Source organism: Camponotus floridanus, unplaced genomic scaffold (genome assembly GCF_003227725.1).
Source record: "Camponotus floridanus strain SB8 unplaced genomic scaffold, Cflo_v7.5 scaffold51, whole genome shotgun sequence".
Taxonomy (NCBI): domain Eukaryota; kingdom Metazoa; phylum Arthropoda; class Insecta; order Hymenoptera; family Formicidae; genus Camponotus; species Camponotus floridanus.
The window spans coordinates 1440836-1457876 of record NW_020229670.1 but is presented as its reverse complement, the minus strand read 5'-3'; the positions used below and the strand labels follow the sequence as shown (position 1 = coordinate 1457876).

Below are 17041 nucleotides of genomic sequence, written 5' to 3'. Positions count from 1 at the left end.
TATCCCATTTATAATCTGCGTCATATTTTTTACAAATATTTATAGTCTTCTAAAATAAACAAAAATATCTAAATAATTATCTAGATTGCAATAATTATCTAACCTTTCATCTAGATTAAGTAAAAGCAAAATCATCTTTATCTCATCTAAGATAAATTTACGGATTTTTATCTTTGTCTTTATCTAGATAATTTTGAAATTATCTACAGCAAACACTGAGTAAGAGTGATCGATATTCCATAATTGCTGGTGCTTTTGCCAGTGCCGATCTTTCGCGTCGTCCTGCACGACCGATTTCAACTATAGCGCACGCTGTCACTTACTATACGCAAAATGAAAGGTGGCTTTAATTGCCGTTACGGCTACGACGACGATGGTGGCGGCGACGAAGACATCGTCGTCTGGAAATATGCTGCGAAAATGTGCAGTGTATACGAGAAAGGAAGAGGGTGCACCCCGTTCAGGAAGAGGGAGGCAAAGAAAAAGAGAGAGAGCGAGGGTGGGAGGGAAGGGGAGTGATATAGCTAGAGAGAGGGAAAATGAAAGAGAGTAAGATAGAGAAAGAGAGAAAGAATGATAGTAGGTTCGTTCGCCACACCAGTCAGTGTTTCCCGAACTGCTGTCAGTGACAGTTCCACAATCATGCGGCGGCGGATTTTCGATTATTGATTCGTATTGATCCGTAACGAAGAGACTCTTTTTTTCCTTTTTTTACTCTGACAACTCTGTCGCGTTGTCTGTTGAGCTTTCTTTTCGTTCGCATATTGTTTTTCCATCAATTAGGCACAGTGTTCGAGGAATTTTTCGTCGATTTTCTGCTCTCGGTGTTACGAGTTACGTTTGTTGTTTTTGTTGTTTTGAATAATTGGAGTTAATATGGTGAGTATAATTTTTTTTTCACGTTGATTAATTGACTTACATCGTCAGATTTAGATTTGTCTAATAATCATAGACGCAATTTTTTATTTAAAATAAAATATTTTTCAAATAAATAAACATAAGGCTATACATTGTCTTTTATGTTACTAAAAAAATTAAAGTATTATTAATATTTTTTATATTTATCTGAAATATGATTGTATAATTTTTATTTTATTTCCACTTATATTTTTTTACGGTTTTTTTTTTAAATCTGAGAACAAATAATATGCCATATATAATAATCACATTATATTATTTTTCCATTTTTATAATTATGTAATACAACTTGAAAAAAGGGGTTAAATTATTATCGATAATAATTTGCAAAATTATAAATAAATCAACGTAAATTAATGTATATTAAACTTAATTGATTAGAAATAGCAGTTTTCTAAATTATTCGTGCGTTATGCAAAAAAGGAATTCTTCAGCTGATTTTTATTTCGATTACGCCATGCTATCAGTGATCTAAAAAGATCGGCCGAACAATTTGCTCCAATTTTACTATCATTATCGAGAAAAGGAAACAATTTAAAATCGTTCTGCTGCCAGAAAAATATTTACAGGTTGCCCTGTGTTAACATGTTTCTTTCACATGCGGCTTCATCTTCGAGTTTGATCTTTTTTGATCTTTTTTTTTGACGATGATGTTGTTACATCACGCGCGGATTCATGCGAGACATTGTGGAACCGGTCTGAAAAAAGTTTGATTTGAATGTTGGATTTAAGATAAACATGCGAAATTAAACATCGCGATCGGTTGTTTGTATTATTATTAGGGCACAGCTTTTGTTGTAATTGATGATAAGATATACGTTTGCAATAATTTATACTTAAATCATCTAAAATATTTTCGTTGCTATTTTGCTGATGTCGAATTCGATCGATTCTAGATTGAGCAAGAAATTTAAAATCGATAAATATATGTATTATTAATTAGCGTCGATTAAATTTGTCGACATAATATAAATTGCCAATACAATATTTTTTGCTGATCTCAATGTAATTATCACAATACTTTATGATTATTTAAATAATTGATTCTAATCTATACTAACTCGTAGTCTCTATTCAATTTGATTTATTGGAATTAACTGTACAATTTATGGAATTTCGAAAATTATTATTATTATTATTATTATTAATATTATTATTATGTACTATATACTTATATTATTTAAAATTATATATTTATATACAGTAGAAAATAATGATTATCATTATTAGCTGAACATTAATTACTTCCTTTGTGCTTAATTATAATTAGCTTAGAAAATAATTAGCTTAGAATTTATCAATCTTTTCTCAAAAAATTTTTTTACCATAAGTTTAGATAAAAAATAAAATTAGTTTAGATCAAAATACAAACTATTTATTTAATTATATTAAATAATTATTTATAACGAATCAGTTAACGTGAGATTGTCATGTAAAATGAGAATTTCAGACATTCGCAAAAAATCTATCAGTTTGAGATGCAGCAACAATATATTCAAATACAATAGTAATTTTACAATGGGATTAGCGTAACCGTATACATATGCATGCACACACACACGCATACATTGTTAAGCTTTTGCAGAATCAAGAACTCGTTCTGTCCTTCCGGGTGCTACGTGTCCTCTCACTTTCATCGTCCGACGACCTCGTTGACGTATTTATTTTTTTTTTGATATAACGACATAAATCTTAGCCGAACAGCGGCATTGAAATCGCCGAGTAATCACATGATGTTTTCGTCGGGCGTGGGCGGGCCTTTTACTAATACTATATACATATATAATATATATTGTGTGTGTTTGACTGACATACAAAAAAATGGATATATCCCATCATAACTTCATTATGTGCTTCGTAACGTTATGTTATAAAATTCACCTGTTCGTACTATGAAAGCGCGAAACTTTTGAGAATTATCTGTGTAATTGAATCAGTAAATTGATAAATTTCTTTGCTTTTCACTTTCTTAATCTCAAGTGAATCCAATCAAATTTTATTGTTTCACATTGAAGGAAAAAGCTACGTGAGCCTGCGATTCTGACATAGTGTATAATACTTTGTTTTTTTATTACTTTGCTTTTATAAAGATAAAAATTAAAAAGATAAAAGATGTAAAAAGATAAACATTAATGAAAATTAATGTGATCGTTTGCTACTAAGTTATCTGGAATTTTTAGCACTTGATTGATTTTGTCTCGCCATTATAATCTCATCTCATTTTTTATCGATTTATGACAAATAATATTTTATTTTACACTTTCTCTCTTTTTTCTCGTTAAGTTCTTTTTTAAAATACCAATATTTTTTTTCTATGCGATGGGTGGAGAATTTGTATTTGTTTATGCAGTTTGAATTAGAATTATTAAGTTAATTATTAATTACAATATTAATTACAATAACTCGCTACCTATAAATCCGCATTCTACTTATATATAATACTAATAATTATATTATTTTCCAGATTATTGATTTTATTATTATATTTATTTTTACATTGTCTTTATTTATATCTTTTTTTACACAGTTTATGCATCACATAATGTCAAAATTGCTTTTCCTATGGACATAAATCGGATAGATTATATGTTCTAATTACGACTGTAAAACACCACTTTACAATCACCGCACGGCGTTATAAATCTCTATCGTATTACAACTTTCTATCTCATCTTGCCTTGCTTAAGAGTATCGAGTTATATACATCGTATAAATAATTATCAAAGATAAACTAAACTTAATGTAGCATTTTTAAACTTCTATTTTAAATTTCTTCCAGGAAAATATAAATATTTTATTTATGAGTGGCAAGACTGATTTCCGGATATTTATCCAGGGATGATTGTTTATTTCTTCCATTCTATACAAGAAGAATATCTTTTATTGTTCAATTCGAAGACATTCGTGCCTTCGTCGCGATCGTAGGATGCAATGGATTGCGCTGAATTATTAATGAGTGTCGTTAATCGTGACCAACCAGTATAACGGTAAAGAAAAAAGAAGAAAGAACTCGTTTTCTTTCTGTTACATCCACTGGTGAAACTTCGAGCAATCGAGTTTTACAACATTTTGCCGTCAAAACACTTTGACATTCACTGTTCCGTTGCTGCGGTGCGATATCCCGCTTATTTTGAAATCATTTCGGACATTTTGATAGATATAAGATGTAGTAGATTTCTTTTATATATCGGAAAAATTTGCAAACTTTTTAAATGCTTGTATTATATTGATGAACTAGTAGAATATTATACAGGGTGTCCCAAAAGACCCGGACCGGTCGAATATTTCATAAACTATGCACTTTAGAAAGAAATGTTTCAGACAAAAGTTGTATGGCTTGAAGGGAGCCATCAGATAGTGGCAATGATTTGACCTTGGAGAGTTATTTGAAGGTGACGTAAAGGTCACCTTCAATTTCTTAAATAGAACTCCCTATTTTTTATTTGTAGCTTATCTCGAGAGCTTTCCAAAACACTATAATAAAGTATTTCTTCATTGAGTACTTTTCGAGTTATGAGGCTTGAAATCATTTCTTAATTTTGCATAAACCATAAAATATCTAGTAAAATATTCATTTTTCTATTATCTTACCTTAATACTTTTATGTACAAAATAATGAGAGGAATCAATTGGTGTAAAGAAAACACATAGTTGTTTTAAAAAAATATGTAATTGTTAATTGCAAATATGTGTTTTCTTTACACCAATTGATTCCTCTCATTATTTTGTACATAAAAGTATTAAGGTAAGATAATCGAAAAATAAATATTTTACAAGATACATATTTTACGGTTTATGTAAAATTAAGAAATTATTTCAAGCCTCATAATTCAGAAAGTACTTAATGAAAACTAACTTAATTATAGTGTTTTGGAAAGCTCTCGACATGAGCTACCAGAATATTTAATAAAAAATAGGAAGTTCCATTTAAGAAATTAACGGTGATCTTCACGTGTTTCAAATGACTCTTCCATGTCAAATCATTGCCACTATCTGATGGCTCCCTTCAAGCCATACAATTTTTGTCTGAAACATTTCTTTCTAAAGTGCATTGTTTATGAAATATTTGACCGGTCCGGGACTTTTGGGACACCCTGTATATGTATATAATTTTAATATCTTGTTCTCTCTTTTTTTGACACATTTTATAACAAAACTTATTCTATAAAATAAACGTTTTTCACATATTTCTTTTAAATATTACGATGTTTGTCTTAAAAACTTATACATGAGTATATTTATAATTGTTTATTTATTTTTTAACTAATTTTTAATGATGTTAAATATTGTTTATCTCAATATCTCTTTGAGATATTTATTATGCACTACAGACATTTATGCATATTTACATATGTAAATTCGAGAAAAGAATATAAGAAGTTCGGTGGAAATTCATAACAAAAATTACCTCATTATTAAAGAATTATTAATTATAATGCTAAAGAGAGACAAATTGGTGCAAAATCATGTAATACGTAGTTGCCTTATAAAAAGGACCAACGACACACGTTTTGCTGTCAGTGAGTGAACGTACGTGCAAGTATCTACCGAATGGGATGGACTTAGAATAGAAATTCCGGATTCCAGCGGCTTTCTATCGCAATTCCTTTTTTCGCTGAATTACGATGCCGCATTGTACGTCGCATTTATCACAAATTACCGGAGTCGAACTGCATAATGCACGATCTAAATAGGTCTTTAAATTGACATCCAAGCGAGAAAAGTAACAACGTTGACGTTAATTGATTCTGGAGCATTGCATATATGTAAACACTTGAGGCAGCTCTTACTTGTGCTTTCAAACCTTTTTACGTTTTATTCTTTAGCAAATGAAACAAGACTTAAGAATATGAAATTATAAGTGTTTTAAAATATAAAATCGAAATGTTTAGAAATTAAATATACTTTTCTTTGAGAAGTTTATGCTGCAAACATGCGTGCACGTTTAAGATCTCTTCCGCAGGAAGCGAGGTAAAAGGTGGGCGTAAAGATTGTCTTTGGAATATGAAGTCGTGTCTTTCGAATAGGAGTGCTATCGTGAGAACAAAAGAATAAAAAGATGCCACCCACGTAGCGTTTTATAAATTTACCACATTTTCCGCGCAGAAAATCGGTGAAAATTTTATAAATGTGACCGAATAAAATTTAGTGAAAGTAAAAAAACGTGTGAAGGAAGAAGTGTGAAGGAAGAGTTAGAAGAAAATTTTAAAAAGAGAATCACGAAAAATAAAACAAGAAAATGCAAGAAAGAAGAAAAGAAATATATATATATGTATCATAAAATATATATATATGTATCAGAAAATAAAAACATATCATTTATAAAAAAACATCATTTACAAGGAAAGAATTATGCAACGGAATGTTTTCTCCTAAATTACAAGAATAAAAACTATAAAGTTAAAAATAATTTAAGAAAATATACGATGAAAAAGAATAACTTTAGAACGGAATGAAAAGTTAACATACGATTGTATCCGTAATAATTATGAAATGAAAGGTCTTCATGATAATATGTTATTACTTTATATGCATCGTTATTATTTTATAAAGTATCTGTATTTTTAACTATGATGTATAAATAATAATACGATAACAATGGCAAAGAACAAAAATATCTAAAATAAGAGAAAAAATAAAATATCGTAAAAACCGTGGTTTAATCGCGTAAACCGCAATGTTCAACTTCAGCTGCTTTCCAACGTAACCTACATACATCTTACGTACGAGTATATCTATCTCGTATATCTACCTAAAGAAAATGTAACCCTTTTAACCTTCTTATTAACATGTTTGTGCAAGATCTTCCAGAAAAATGTGAATTGATAAATAAAAAATTAAGTGAAAAAAATAGCGGAATATACATTTATTTTACATATAAATATTAAATCTATTGCAGATATCTATTCTCCAAATTTTATTGAATCTAAAATGTTAATAAATTATTTTATACATATAAATATGTATTTATAATTATATATATATATATATAATTATAAATACATATATATATATATATGTGTATATATATATATATATATGTATATATATATATATATATGTATATATATATATATATATGTATATATATATTTTTTTAATCAAAATTTAAGTTGTAATGGATTATTCTCATATATCTTACTATTACATATATATACGATTTTAAAGATAAATAGTGCAATATTTGAGAATAATATATTATACAACTTGAATTTTGATTAAAAAAATAAAACAGAAAGTTGATAGAAAGATTGTCTTCAATAGATTAGAAATATGTCCTGTAACAGGAAACCAGTGTTAGTTTCATAAGCACGCGACATCACACAGTTTCAAAGACCCCTCCGGCGGAAGTCAGGTGAAAACGGTTTGCAAACGTGCGTAGTCTGAAAACGAATTGATACGCACATATTAATGCACGTAGTGATGGATCAATATCGGCCTGTAATCTTGAAATATATCAATTCAATGTGCAAAAAATATAATATAAATTAATCAACAAAATATATTTATATAATATAATCTTTTATTAAATATTTCTTTTTTTATATAGTTAATATTTAGTGAATAAAAACAAACGGACTTAAATCAATTATAAATTAAAAATATAAAATAAGTAACAAGAGGAAGTAATTTGGAATAAATTGAAAGAAATGTACATGGAAAGTTAAGCTTTATAAATAATATATTTTTTAATTTTAAATATATATATATATATATATATATATTAAAGAAATTAATTATATGAAACGAATGAGTACTATAAAATTTACAAATTATATGTCGTTTGATGAATTCGATATATTTATATCTTTATATAAATATATTTGATTTGTAATTTTATAGTATTAAGGTTATTTATATTTAATCAAAATAATTATTACATATGATTGAATAATTATCGTAAACGTATAATTCGATTCTCTAACGAAGATTGAATGTATTCTATTCACATGGTTTATAATATACTTTATTCCTTATATTGGCGAAAGTATCGAACCCATCACTACTTGAATGCATGTGGCGAGTTGCTCGGATATAAGCGGACTTTTTACTCGGAGTCGGGTGGCTTTCAAGTTAAAAAGCGTCTCCAAACGCACGGGATATGGATACGTGTTTAACAGGTTGTTTTATATAAGTGTTTTAATACCATATAATATAGATTACATTACATCGCCATCGCGATTCTGGACTCAGGAAGGATCTTGATCAAGATTGTTCAAGATCTCAATATTAAAAGCGATAGCTAATAGTGAACAATTGATTATTTTGGTATATAAAAGAACCCATACAGCACAGAAGCTTGCTGCAACGTTGCTGCAATGTTACAATATTGCTCACTGCAGTGTAATGTTGCAGCAATAATGCAGAGACATTATTTTGTAATATTACTTTGGCAATGTTGCAGCAACGTTTTAACATAGCGAAAATGTATAACATGTGTTTCTTTACTTGCGGCTACGCGGCGATACCCAATTTAACTAACTCGTATTCGAATTCATCTAACAATAAGATTATAAGGTCTACAAAGGATTATTATGTAGTAATTATATTTCTTGTCTTGTGTCAGTTTAATTTCTGGCGATAAACTGACTTGATTTACTTAATATTCTGAATCCTAATCCTATGAGGGATCTGAATTATTAAACAAATAATTTATTTAATAATCTGGATCCTTTATTGGGTTTCAGAATATTAAACAGATTTTTCTTAATTGAATGGGTAAATAGGAAATAATTCATTTATTGTACGTATTAAAATATTCTGGTGTCGAATGTATGTAAAATAATTGTATGTAATATTATTGAGATAAATTTAAGAAACATCTAATAAAAACATTAATAGATATTTTTTTAAAGGCATTTTTTTCCTATCTTTCTTAAACATTTTTTTATATTTTCAAAGTTTATTTATTAAATTTAAAACGGTATCTGCATTTGTAGCAAAACGCATTTTAATTACAAATACGTTGCACCGTAACATTGCTGCAATATTGCATTGCAATATTTCTACAAGCGGACATTTTACCGTTGCTGCAATATTGCAGCAACGTTGCAGCAATATTTTGCAACCTTTCTGCAATGTTGCAATCTTGCAAAGAAATATTTCTGCAATGTTGCTGCAATATTTCTGTGCCGTATGGGAAGTGTGTAGAACAAAGAATTAATAGTTGTCATAATTTAAATAGCATGACTCTGTTCTGTCGAAGGACAGCAACTTGTTTTAGCGTCAAACTTATATAGTATTATACCGTATGCGCAAAACGCATGCAAAAAATAGGAAATCGCCGAAAATATTTATGGATAATGCGAATCTCGTATCTTAGTTATAGAGATCTCCGTTGATTTTAATTGCCGAATATAACGAAGGAAGAAGCTATCGTTTATATTCAATTTGCGTGTATAAAACACGTAAAAAATTCACCGATTTTGTTTTGTGGAAGAAAGAAATTGTGTTCGATGTTCAAATAAATTTTTTTATGAAAGTACTATACGCAGATTGATAATATCTCATACGTCATTCAAGGTTAATTAACTTGGAAAGTGAAATTCGTCGCTACGCGCTGTTTTTTAGGTTGCTCAATGTACCGCGCCACGTTTCGAGGCGTTGTTCTCTTTATTATTCTCATAGCATTGCATCGGTAATTTTACACATGGACATATGTTTCTGCTTTTTAAGACAATCTGTATCACATTAAATATTAAATATATAAATAATTAAATCATACGTATGTAAAATTATGTTTATACGATACTTATAAATATTTATATATTCAATTTTTGCAATAATATAAAAATAATAACGGAGTATAATGTTAAATTCGAATATGTGTAATTTTACAAAATATTAAAAGTTCTATGATTAAACTATACAAAAATTACTTTATATTAAATAATGAGAAATCAAGATTAATGTATTATAAATTTTATGTGTTTTTTTATTTATATTCCAATTGTTATTACAAAATTATATATTTTTTCTAAATCGAATGTATGTAATATAAATATTTCAATTAAAGATACAGCCGAATTTTTATTCCATAAAATTGATCTAATATAAAAGTTAATTTTTGCACTAAGTGGATCATTTCGAGATTAAAATTATGTATGTTTGCATAACGTATCAAGATATTCTTACATAAATTCTTATATAAATTTTGATATAATTTATGTATATTTTTTTTTCAAAGATCAAAAAGAAACAAGATTTAGCAGCTAGTATCTATTATATGTCAAAACATTATGATATCTCAATTAAAACTGATGAAATTGCCGAACTTATAGAAAGCGGTTTATATGCAATGCAGGATTAAAAATTAATCTGTTCCTCTTATGACTTGTATCTTTTATATATTTTCTACCTTATATTTTTTCTACCTAGTTTTTTGCAAAATCAAATATACTTTTTAATTCATTTTATTTAGTATCTTTAGAGGTTTGTCTTTTTCAAGACGCTATATGAAGAGTATTTTAAAAATTTCGAAATTACATGCATTTAGAAATATTAAAAACAAAAAGTGTAGTCTGTAATATAAAAAAAATTTATCTGCAAAAATTATTAAATCAATTACATGATGTTTCTACTAGAGAATAAATAAATGAAGTAGTAATGATTCTATATAATTCTTTCTTGCATTTAAAAAAATATGAGATTTCAAAATATAAAGAGAGAGAAAGAGTTATTAAATGTTACACGAGCACATACATGTCGAAACGAAGCACGTGCTTTGTATATACTTCGAGAAAAAAATGAGAATTACCGGCCGTTACGAGTTGGAAGATATAGATGCGCAATCATATTGTAGGCAAATATTGTAAGAAAGATTCGATCTTTGACTGATAACAGATTACAATAATGTGTCGAAACAATGTGTTTTTATTTTAATGAAAAGATGTAATATGAATATAATAAATGGTTACGAATATGAGCGGATAGAGGAGTTTTGTAATTGAATAAAAAACGAAATTGCACGCGGCATTGGAAATTTTAACAATCTCTAAAGACCCGTTAGTTTTGATTAAGATATGCTTTGACATTGAAATTTAATACTAATTGGTATATATTATTTTTCTAATGTTTAAAAAAATACATAATTTATGTTGAGATCATTTATTTCTACTCTAATTAATTATTTCAATTTAATTGATGTATTTTAAACAATGGATTTAATTTTAGATAAAGATATAATTATTTGACATCAGATGTAAGTACGATTAGTGAATTAATGAAAATAATATAATACATTATTATTAATTATATGTTGCTTTGTTTTCAATTATTTGTTTAAATTACGAGAACGTAATAATATGAAGGTGCAAATATAATTGAGTTTATTATCGTTGCATGTATCTTTTCCGCACACATAAATTTAAGATAATCCAAAATTAAGATATTAATGAACTATATTGTAAATCGAGAAAATAATGAACTATAATGAACTATATTGTAAATCGAGAAAAAATAATTTTAAATAGTAATGATATATTTTGTTTAAATATTATAAAATATTTGGTAACATCAAACGTGAATATCGTGAAAAAAATTATTGTAAGTTTGATTAGATAAATTAAAATACGTAAGTAATGCACAATCGTTAATATAAAAATAACTTAGAAATGATACTTAAGATTAGTTTTTTGTGAGAATATTAGACTATTAATTTCTAATAATTGTAAAAAAGAATATACAAAACCGAAAGACTTACTATATAAAATAAAATATTGAATATTTTGATCGCATTTCTTTTGTGAGATTAATTTCTGTTTTAGCCTTAAAGAATAAATTGTATTAGATGGTGATAGGATATGATAATACAATCTTAGTCCAATAATTTCTTCAAGGATATACATATCGCGCGAAATGAGAATTGCCTTGATCAATGATGATTGCATTGAAATGACGAAAAAATTTTGCTTTAATCAAGAATAATAATAGTGAAATTAAAGTCAATCTTCTCAAATATAAGACGTAAACAAATGCGAAATTGAAGAACTAATACTTTTTCTTCAAAGTTTGATTGAAGAATGGAAGAAACTTGGTCATTGTCCTTATTGTAGCTTCATAGTTTTATTATCATTAGAAATCTTCTCTTTCAAAGAACTTCATTAAGCGCATATTAAAGCAAGAAAAAAATACGTAATTATATTCTTAGATTACAAAATATTATGGAGAAAAATATCATACATCTAAAAGATATATTCTTAAATCAATAAGTTTTATGTATCTATTATTATCACTTTTTTATATGAAAATTCAGTATTTTTATAAGTAATGTTTATTTTTAATATTTTTCTACCTTAATTTAGCATATTTAATTAGAAAGTTTCTGGAAGAAAAAACGGAGAACAAATTGTTAAGTCGTGAGAAACATTAAGAATATAGATTGTATTTTAGGAAAGTACGGCGTAACCATTGAACGTACAAACTAACGGAAGCTATCAGAAGAATAATAGATAGTTTCTTTTTTTTCCACCGCCGGCACTTTCACCTGAATCCCGAGTTAAACGTTAATTGGCTGTTAATGAGCGCAATACTTCTCTTTAGCGGCAGTAAAAAGTTTAACGCGTGCCAGTAATTTATATTGTTACCGGACGAAACAGGCGTAATGGCCTATCAGCCGCACATTATTAGGCGTCGATTGCATAGCGATTCCCGTGTTCTAATTACACGATAGGACGAGCAGGATAAGCCACGGAATGAGGAAACCATGTGGAAAAATGCACGATTACGCATCGATGCGGGTGTAATGGAAACTCAGAATGCCACGAAACGTTTACATACTGTAGCTTCAACGAATTACGATTTTATTATACACAATGCATGACAGTTTGTGTTTGATAATAACTCTATTCTACATTACTACTAATTATTATGTGAGTCTTAATATATTTGTTATTATATTTTCTTCAACATTTGTTCAATAACATTCAATGCTAGCAAGTTGTCTCTTAATTACAATTTCAAAACAATTTTCTAATAAATTTTTTTATTTATTTCTAAGAAATATTATAACTTATTAATATAATTAAATTATCTATAATTAAATACCGAGATTTTTTCTTGATGAGTGTATTTAATATAACAACGATACATACAGTTCGTAATAATTATTATTATTAATAAAATTATTATTATTAAATATTATTATTAAAATTAGTAATTATTATTATTAAAATTACAATGCACAAAAATAACACAAGAAATTTTAGGTTCTGTTAGTTATAAAGCAGAGTAGATGAATCTGATAGGTTTTTTGATGTTGAAAACGAATCTGGCCGTCGAACTTCTTCAGCACATCATGTTTTTGAATAATTTGTAATTAAATAGTCCAGAAACGGTTATTTGAACCAATTTCATGAATTTATTATGGACCTAACCTAACCTAATTTTTTGAAATATTTCTGCCAATGGCATCGTATAGTACTAGTCGTCACCTTTCAAATCTACTTTCGATTGCCGTTGGACGATTTTTTTCGCTGAGATATACAAGTTATAAGACTGGTCATGCATAGGGATCTAATAAACCATTCCAAATCAATCGTGCCACCTTTCTATCTTATCGCGAATCAAAATTTGGATAAAAACATAAATTTTTGGATGCCACTTATTATTTTTTTAAATTAAAAATGGCAGATCCAATATAGCGGATAGAATTACAATAAAAGACATGAAATGTAAAAAAATTCATTAAAATGTGTAACAACTGTATTAGATATATTTCTATAGGATTTTTTCGATAATCGAACCTGACAAATAAAATTTTAAGATGGCGGATATGATACGGTTCTGCCATATTGATTCTTACACATAAAGTTTCTTTAACGTAAATTTTCTTATAACTTCATACTTGTATTTCTCAGTGAAAAACAATCGTGCAGCGACAATCGAAAATATATTTGAAAGGTGAAGACTAATACTATACAATACCATTGGCAGAAATATTTCAAAAAATTAGGTTCATCCGTAATAAATTCATGAAATTGGTTGAAATAGCCATTTTTAGACTATTTAACTTAAATTATTCAAAACTTGACTATTTAAAACTTGATTATTTAACTATAAATTATTCAAAACTTGACATGCTGAGAAAATTCTGCGATCAGATTCGTTTTCAACGTTAAAAAATCTATCAAATTCACCTACTCTGTTTTTTGTAACTGGCCCTTTCAGGCCTGTGTAATAGGTTTTATTTATCACAGTTCCACTTTTACTTGATTTTAATTAAACATTAATGATTAGTTAATAAATTTAGCAATTCCGTTTAATAAAATTTTAATTATAGATAGAATTCAAATTTTCAAATGAAAGTAAGAACAGAAAACAGATTGACAAGCGATAGGATTGTCATTAATGGATAATACTAAAGCATGGTATAATTTACAATTTTTTAAACGTACAAATAAATAAACTGCAACTTCGATGGAATTTATTAAATGAAATTGTTGGCTGAATAAATTATTGACTTGTTATGTTTTTCAGTATAAGATACTCTGCCTGTTCAAAGTTAATATTTTTATAGTAATTTGTGTTTTTTAAAATAGTATTTTTGGTTGTACTCAATAAAATTTATATATAAAAATATAATTAAATTTAAAAATATCAAAATTGTGTCAAAAATTAAATACTATCTCTGTTGTCAATCTCAGTGTGAATTTTCAAGTGTGAATAAATTAATGCTGATAAAGCAAGATAATAATCAATTGTAGCTAAATGTACAAATTATGTTATTGTATGACGAAAAAAAATCGAAAATGAACGTTCTAAGATCGCCGTGAAAAAGAATAAAAGAATCGTGTCTCACATTAAAATAAATACGCTTCACATACAGCATTTCTAATTGTTATATCAGTGAGAAACGTAGATTACCGTTAATGCGTCAAATATATATGCATAATGTCTCGCCTTTCAAGTTTTCATAATCGATGCACCGCGACGAGAATTATTGCTCAGCTCGCGTAAAACGTTTAGCTATTAATATTATTCTAACAAATCAGGTTATGATTTACATTTAATTATTGCGAATTCTTTTATAATTTGCCTGAGTAGATCCAATGAAATTATTACATTGTCGACACATAAGATTTATACATGTTTTCGAATGCACGAATGCAAGATGATACTGCCGGTATTGATGAAGCTGTATAAACAATATTATATAAAGACGTTCATAAATCATATAAAATAATTTCTTGATATGTGTTCGAGCCATAAAATGCAAAACAAGGGTAAAGAATCCCTTCCCTTCATACGGGAAAAATATATAAGTAAGTAGTTATATAATTGTGTTTCTTCTATGTTTATCCTTATAATACGATACTTGTGGTGTTAATAATTACAAAATTATTAATAATAAAATAATATTATTAAAAAATAATTATATTACTAATAAAGTAATATTAGTAGTACAATAATTTATTATAAATATACCAAATATAAAGACTCATAGAAACTTAATTTTTCTATTTTTTAAACATACTTAATTAAAATAACAAGATAAATAATAGCATGTTGTAAACAATTTTTCTAAAAAGAATTAACTTTAATTTTGAAATATAGTTTGACCAAAAATATGGATCTACTTAGGCAAATTATAAAAGAATCTGCAATAATTAAATGTAAATCGTAACCTGATATATCCTTATTAGATGACTGATGAGCAAATATGTAATAGTATTGATTCTAGGACGTCGTATAAATCCATCAAGAATTATATATTTCTCTATCGGTTTAATTTTTACTAATTATAAGTTAGATATAAAAGTCACTAGTTAGAAAGTCTAAGCAGTTAACGCTGAATCTCCGCTATAAAAAAAATTTTTACATGTAGGAGAAATACACCGGTTTTGTGAAAATCGTGTTTCTGCTTTACGTATTGAGCTTTCACTATATATTTGATGCCTGACACTGTATTAGTAATAACTATATATAATCTCTACAGGCTATTCTATGAAGTAGTAAAAATTAAAATACAATATATTTAAGGAGTAATTACACCAATCAGTTACTTTGCGAAATATCAAATTCATGAATTTTGAAATGTATTAGATTGATTAACTTTTAACGCAGATGATTAGAATAATTTTTTCTTAAGCAAAGATATATATATATATATATATATATATATATATACAGGATGTCCCAAAAGTCCCGGACCGGTCGAATATTTCATAAACTATGCACTTTAGAAAGAAATATTTCAGACAAAAATTATATGGCTTGAAGGGGGCCATCAGATAGTGGCAATGATTTGACATGGGAGAGTCATTTGAAAGTCACGTGAAGATCACCGTCAATTTCTTATTTTTATTACATATTCGTGTAACTTATCTCGAGAGCTTTCCAAAACACTATAATAAAATATTTCTTCATTGAGTACTTTTCGAGTTATGAGGTTTAACATCATTTCTTAATTTTGCATAAACCATAAAATATCTAATAAAATATTCATTTTTCGATTATCTTACCTTAATACTTTTATGTACAAAATAATGAGAGGAATCAATTAGTGTAAAGAAAACACATAGTTGTTTAAAAAAAAAATATGTAATTGTTAATTGCAAATTACATATTTTTTTCTTAAAAACAACTGTGTTTTTTCTTTACACCAATTGATTAAAAATAGTAAAAGTAAAATTAAGAAATGATTTCAAGCCTCATAATTCGGAAAGTACTTAATGAAAACTAACTTAATTATAGTGTTTTGGAAAACTCTCGATGTGAGCTACCAGAATATTTAATAAAAAATAGGGAGTTCCATTTAAGAAATTGATGGTGATCTTCACGTGACTTTCAAATGACTCTCCCAAATGTTAAATCATTGCCACTATCTGATGGCCCCCTTTAAGCCATACAACTTTTGTCTGAAACATTTCTTTCTAAAGTGCATAGTTTATGAAATATTCGACCGGTCTTTTGGACCGGGATATATATATATATATATATATATATATATATATATATATATATATATATATTGTATTTTATTGTGATATGTTAACATATTTTTGTATAAATTGATAATTTTGTTTATTTAAATATGATATAAATATTGATGTGTTTTAATATCTTGTCATGGCAAAAATTTTTTAATTTTATAGACAATATATACTCTGAGATATAAGAAGCA

The 17041-nt window shown here is 27.3% G+C and overlaps 1 protein-coding gene across 1 annotated transcript in view; it reads left to right on the top strand.

The window, feature by feature from the left end:
* Positions 1-584: 584 nt before the first annotated feature.
* Positions 585-17041, top strand: part of LOC105252324 (probable chitinase 10) — a 41633-nt gene continuing 25176 nt past the window's right edge. The window contains exon 1 of the mRNA XM_011259652.3: positions 585-879. Within this exon, the coding sequence (XP_011257954.1) occupies positions 877-879 (3 nt within the window). The 5' untranslated portion in view covers positions 585-876. The remainder of the gene's footprint in view (positions 880-17041) is intronic.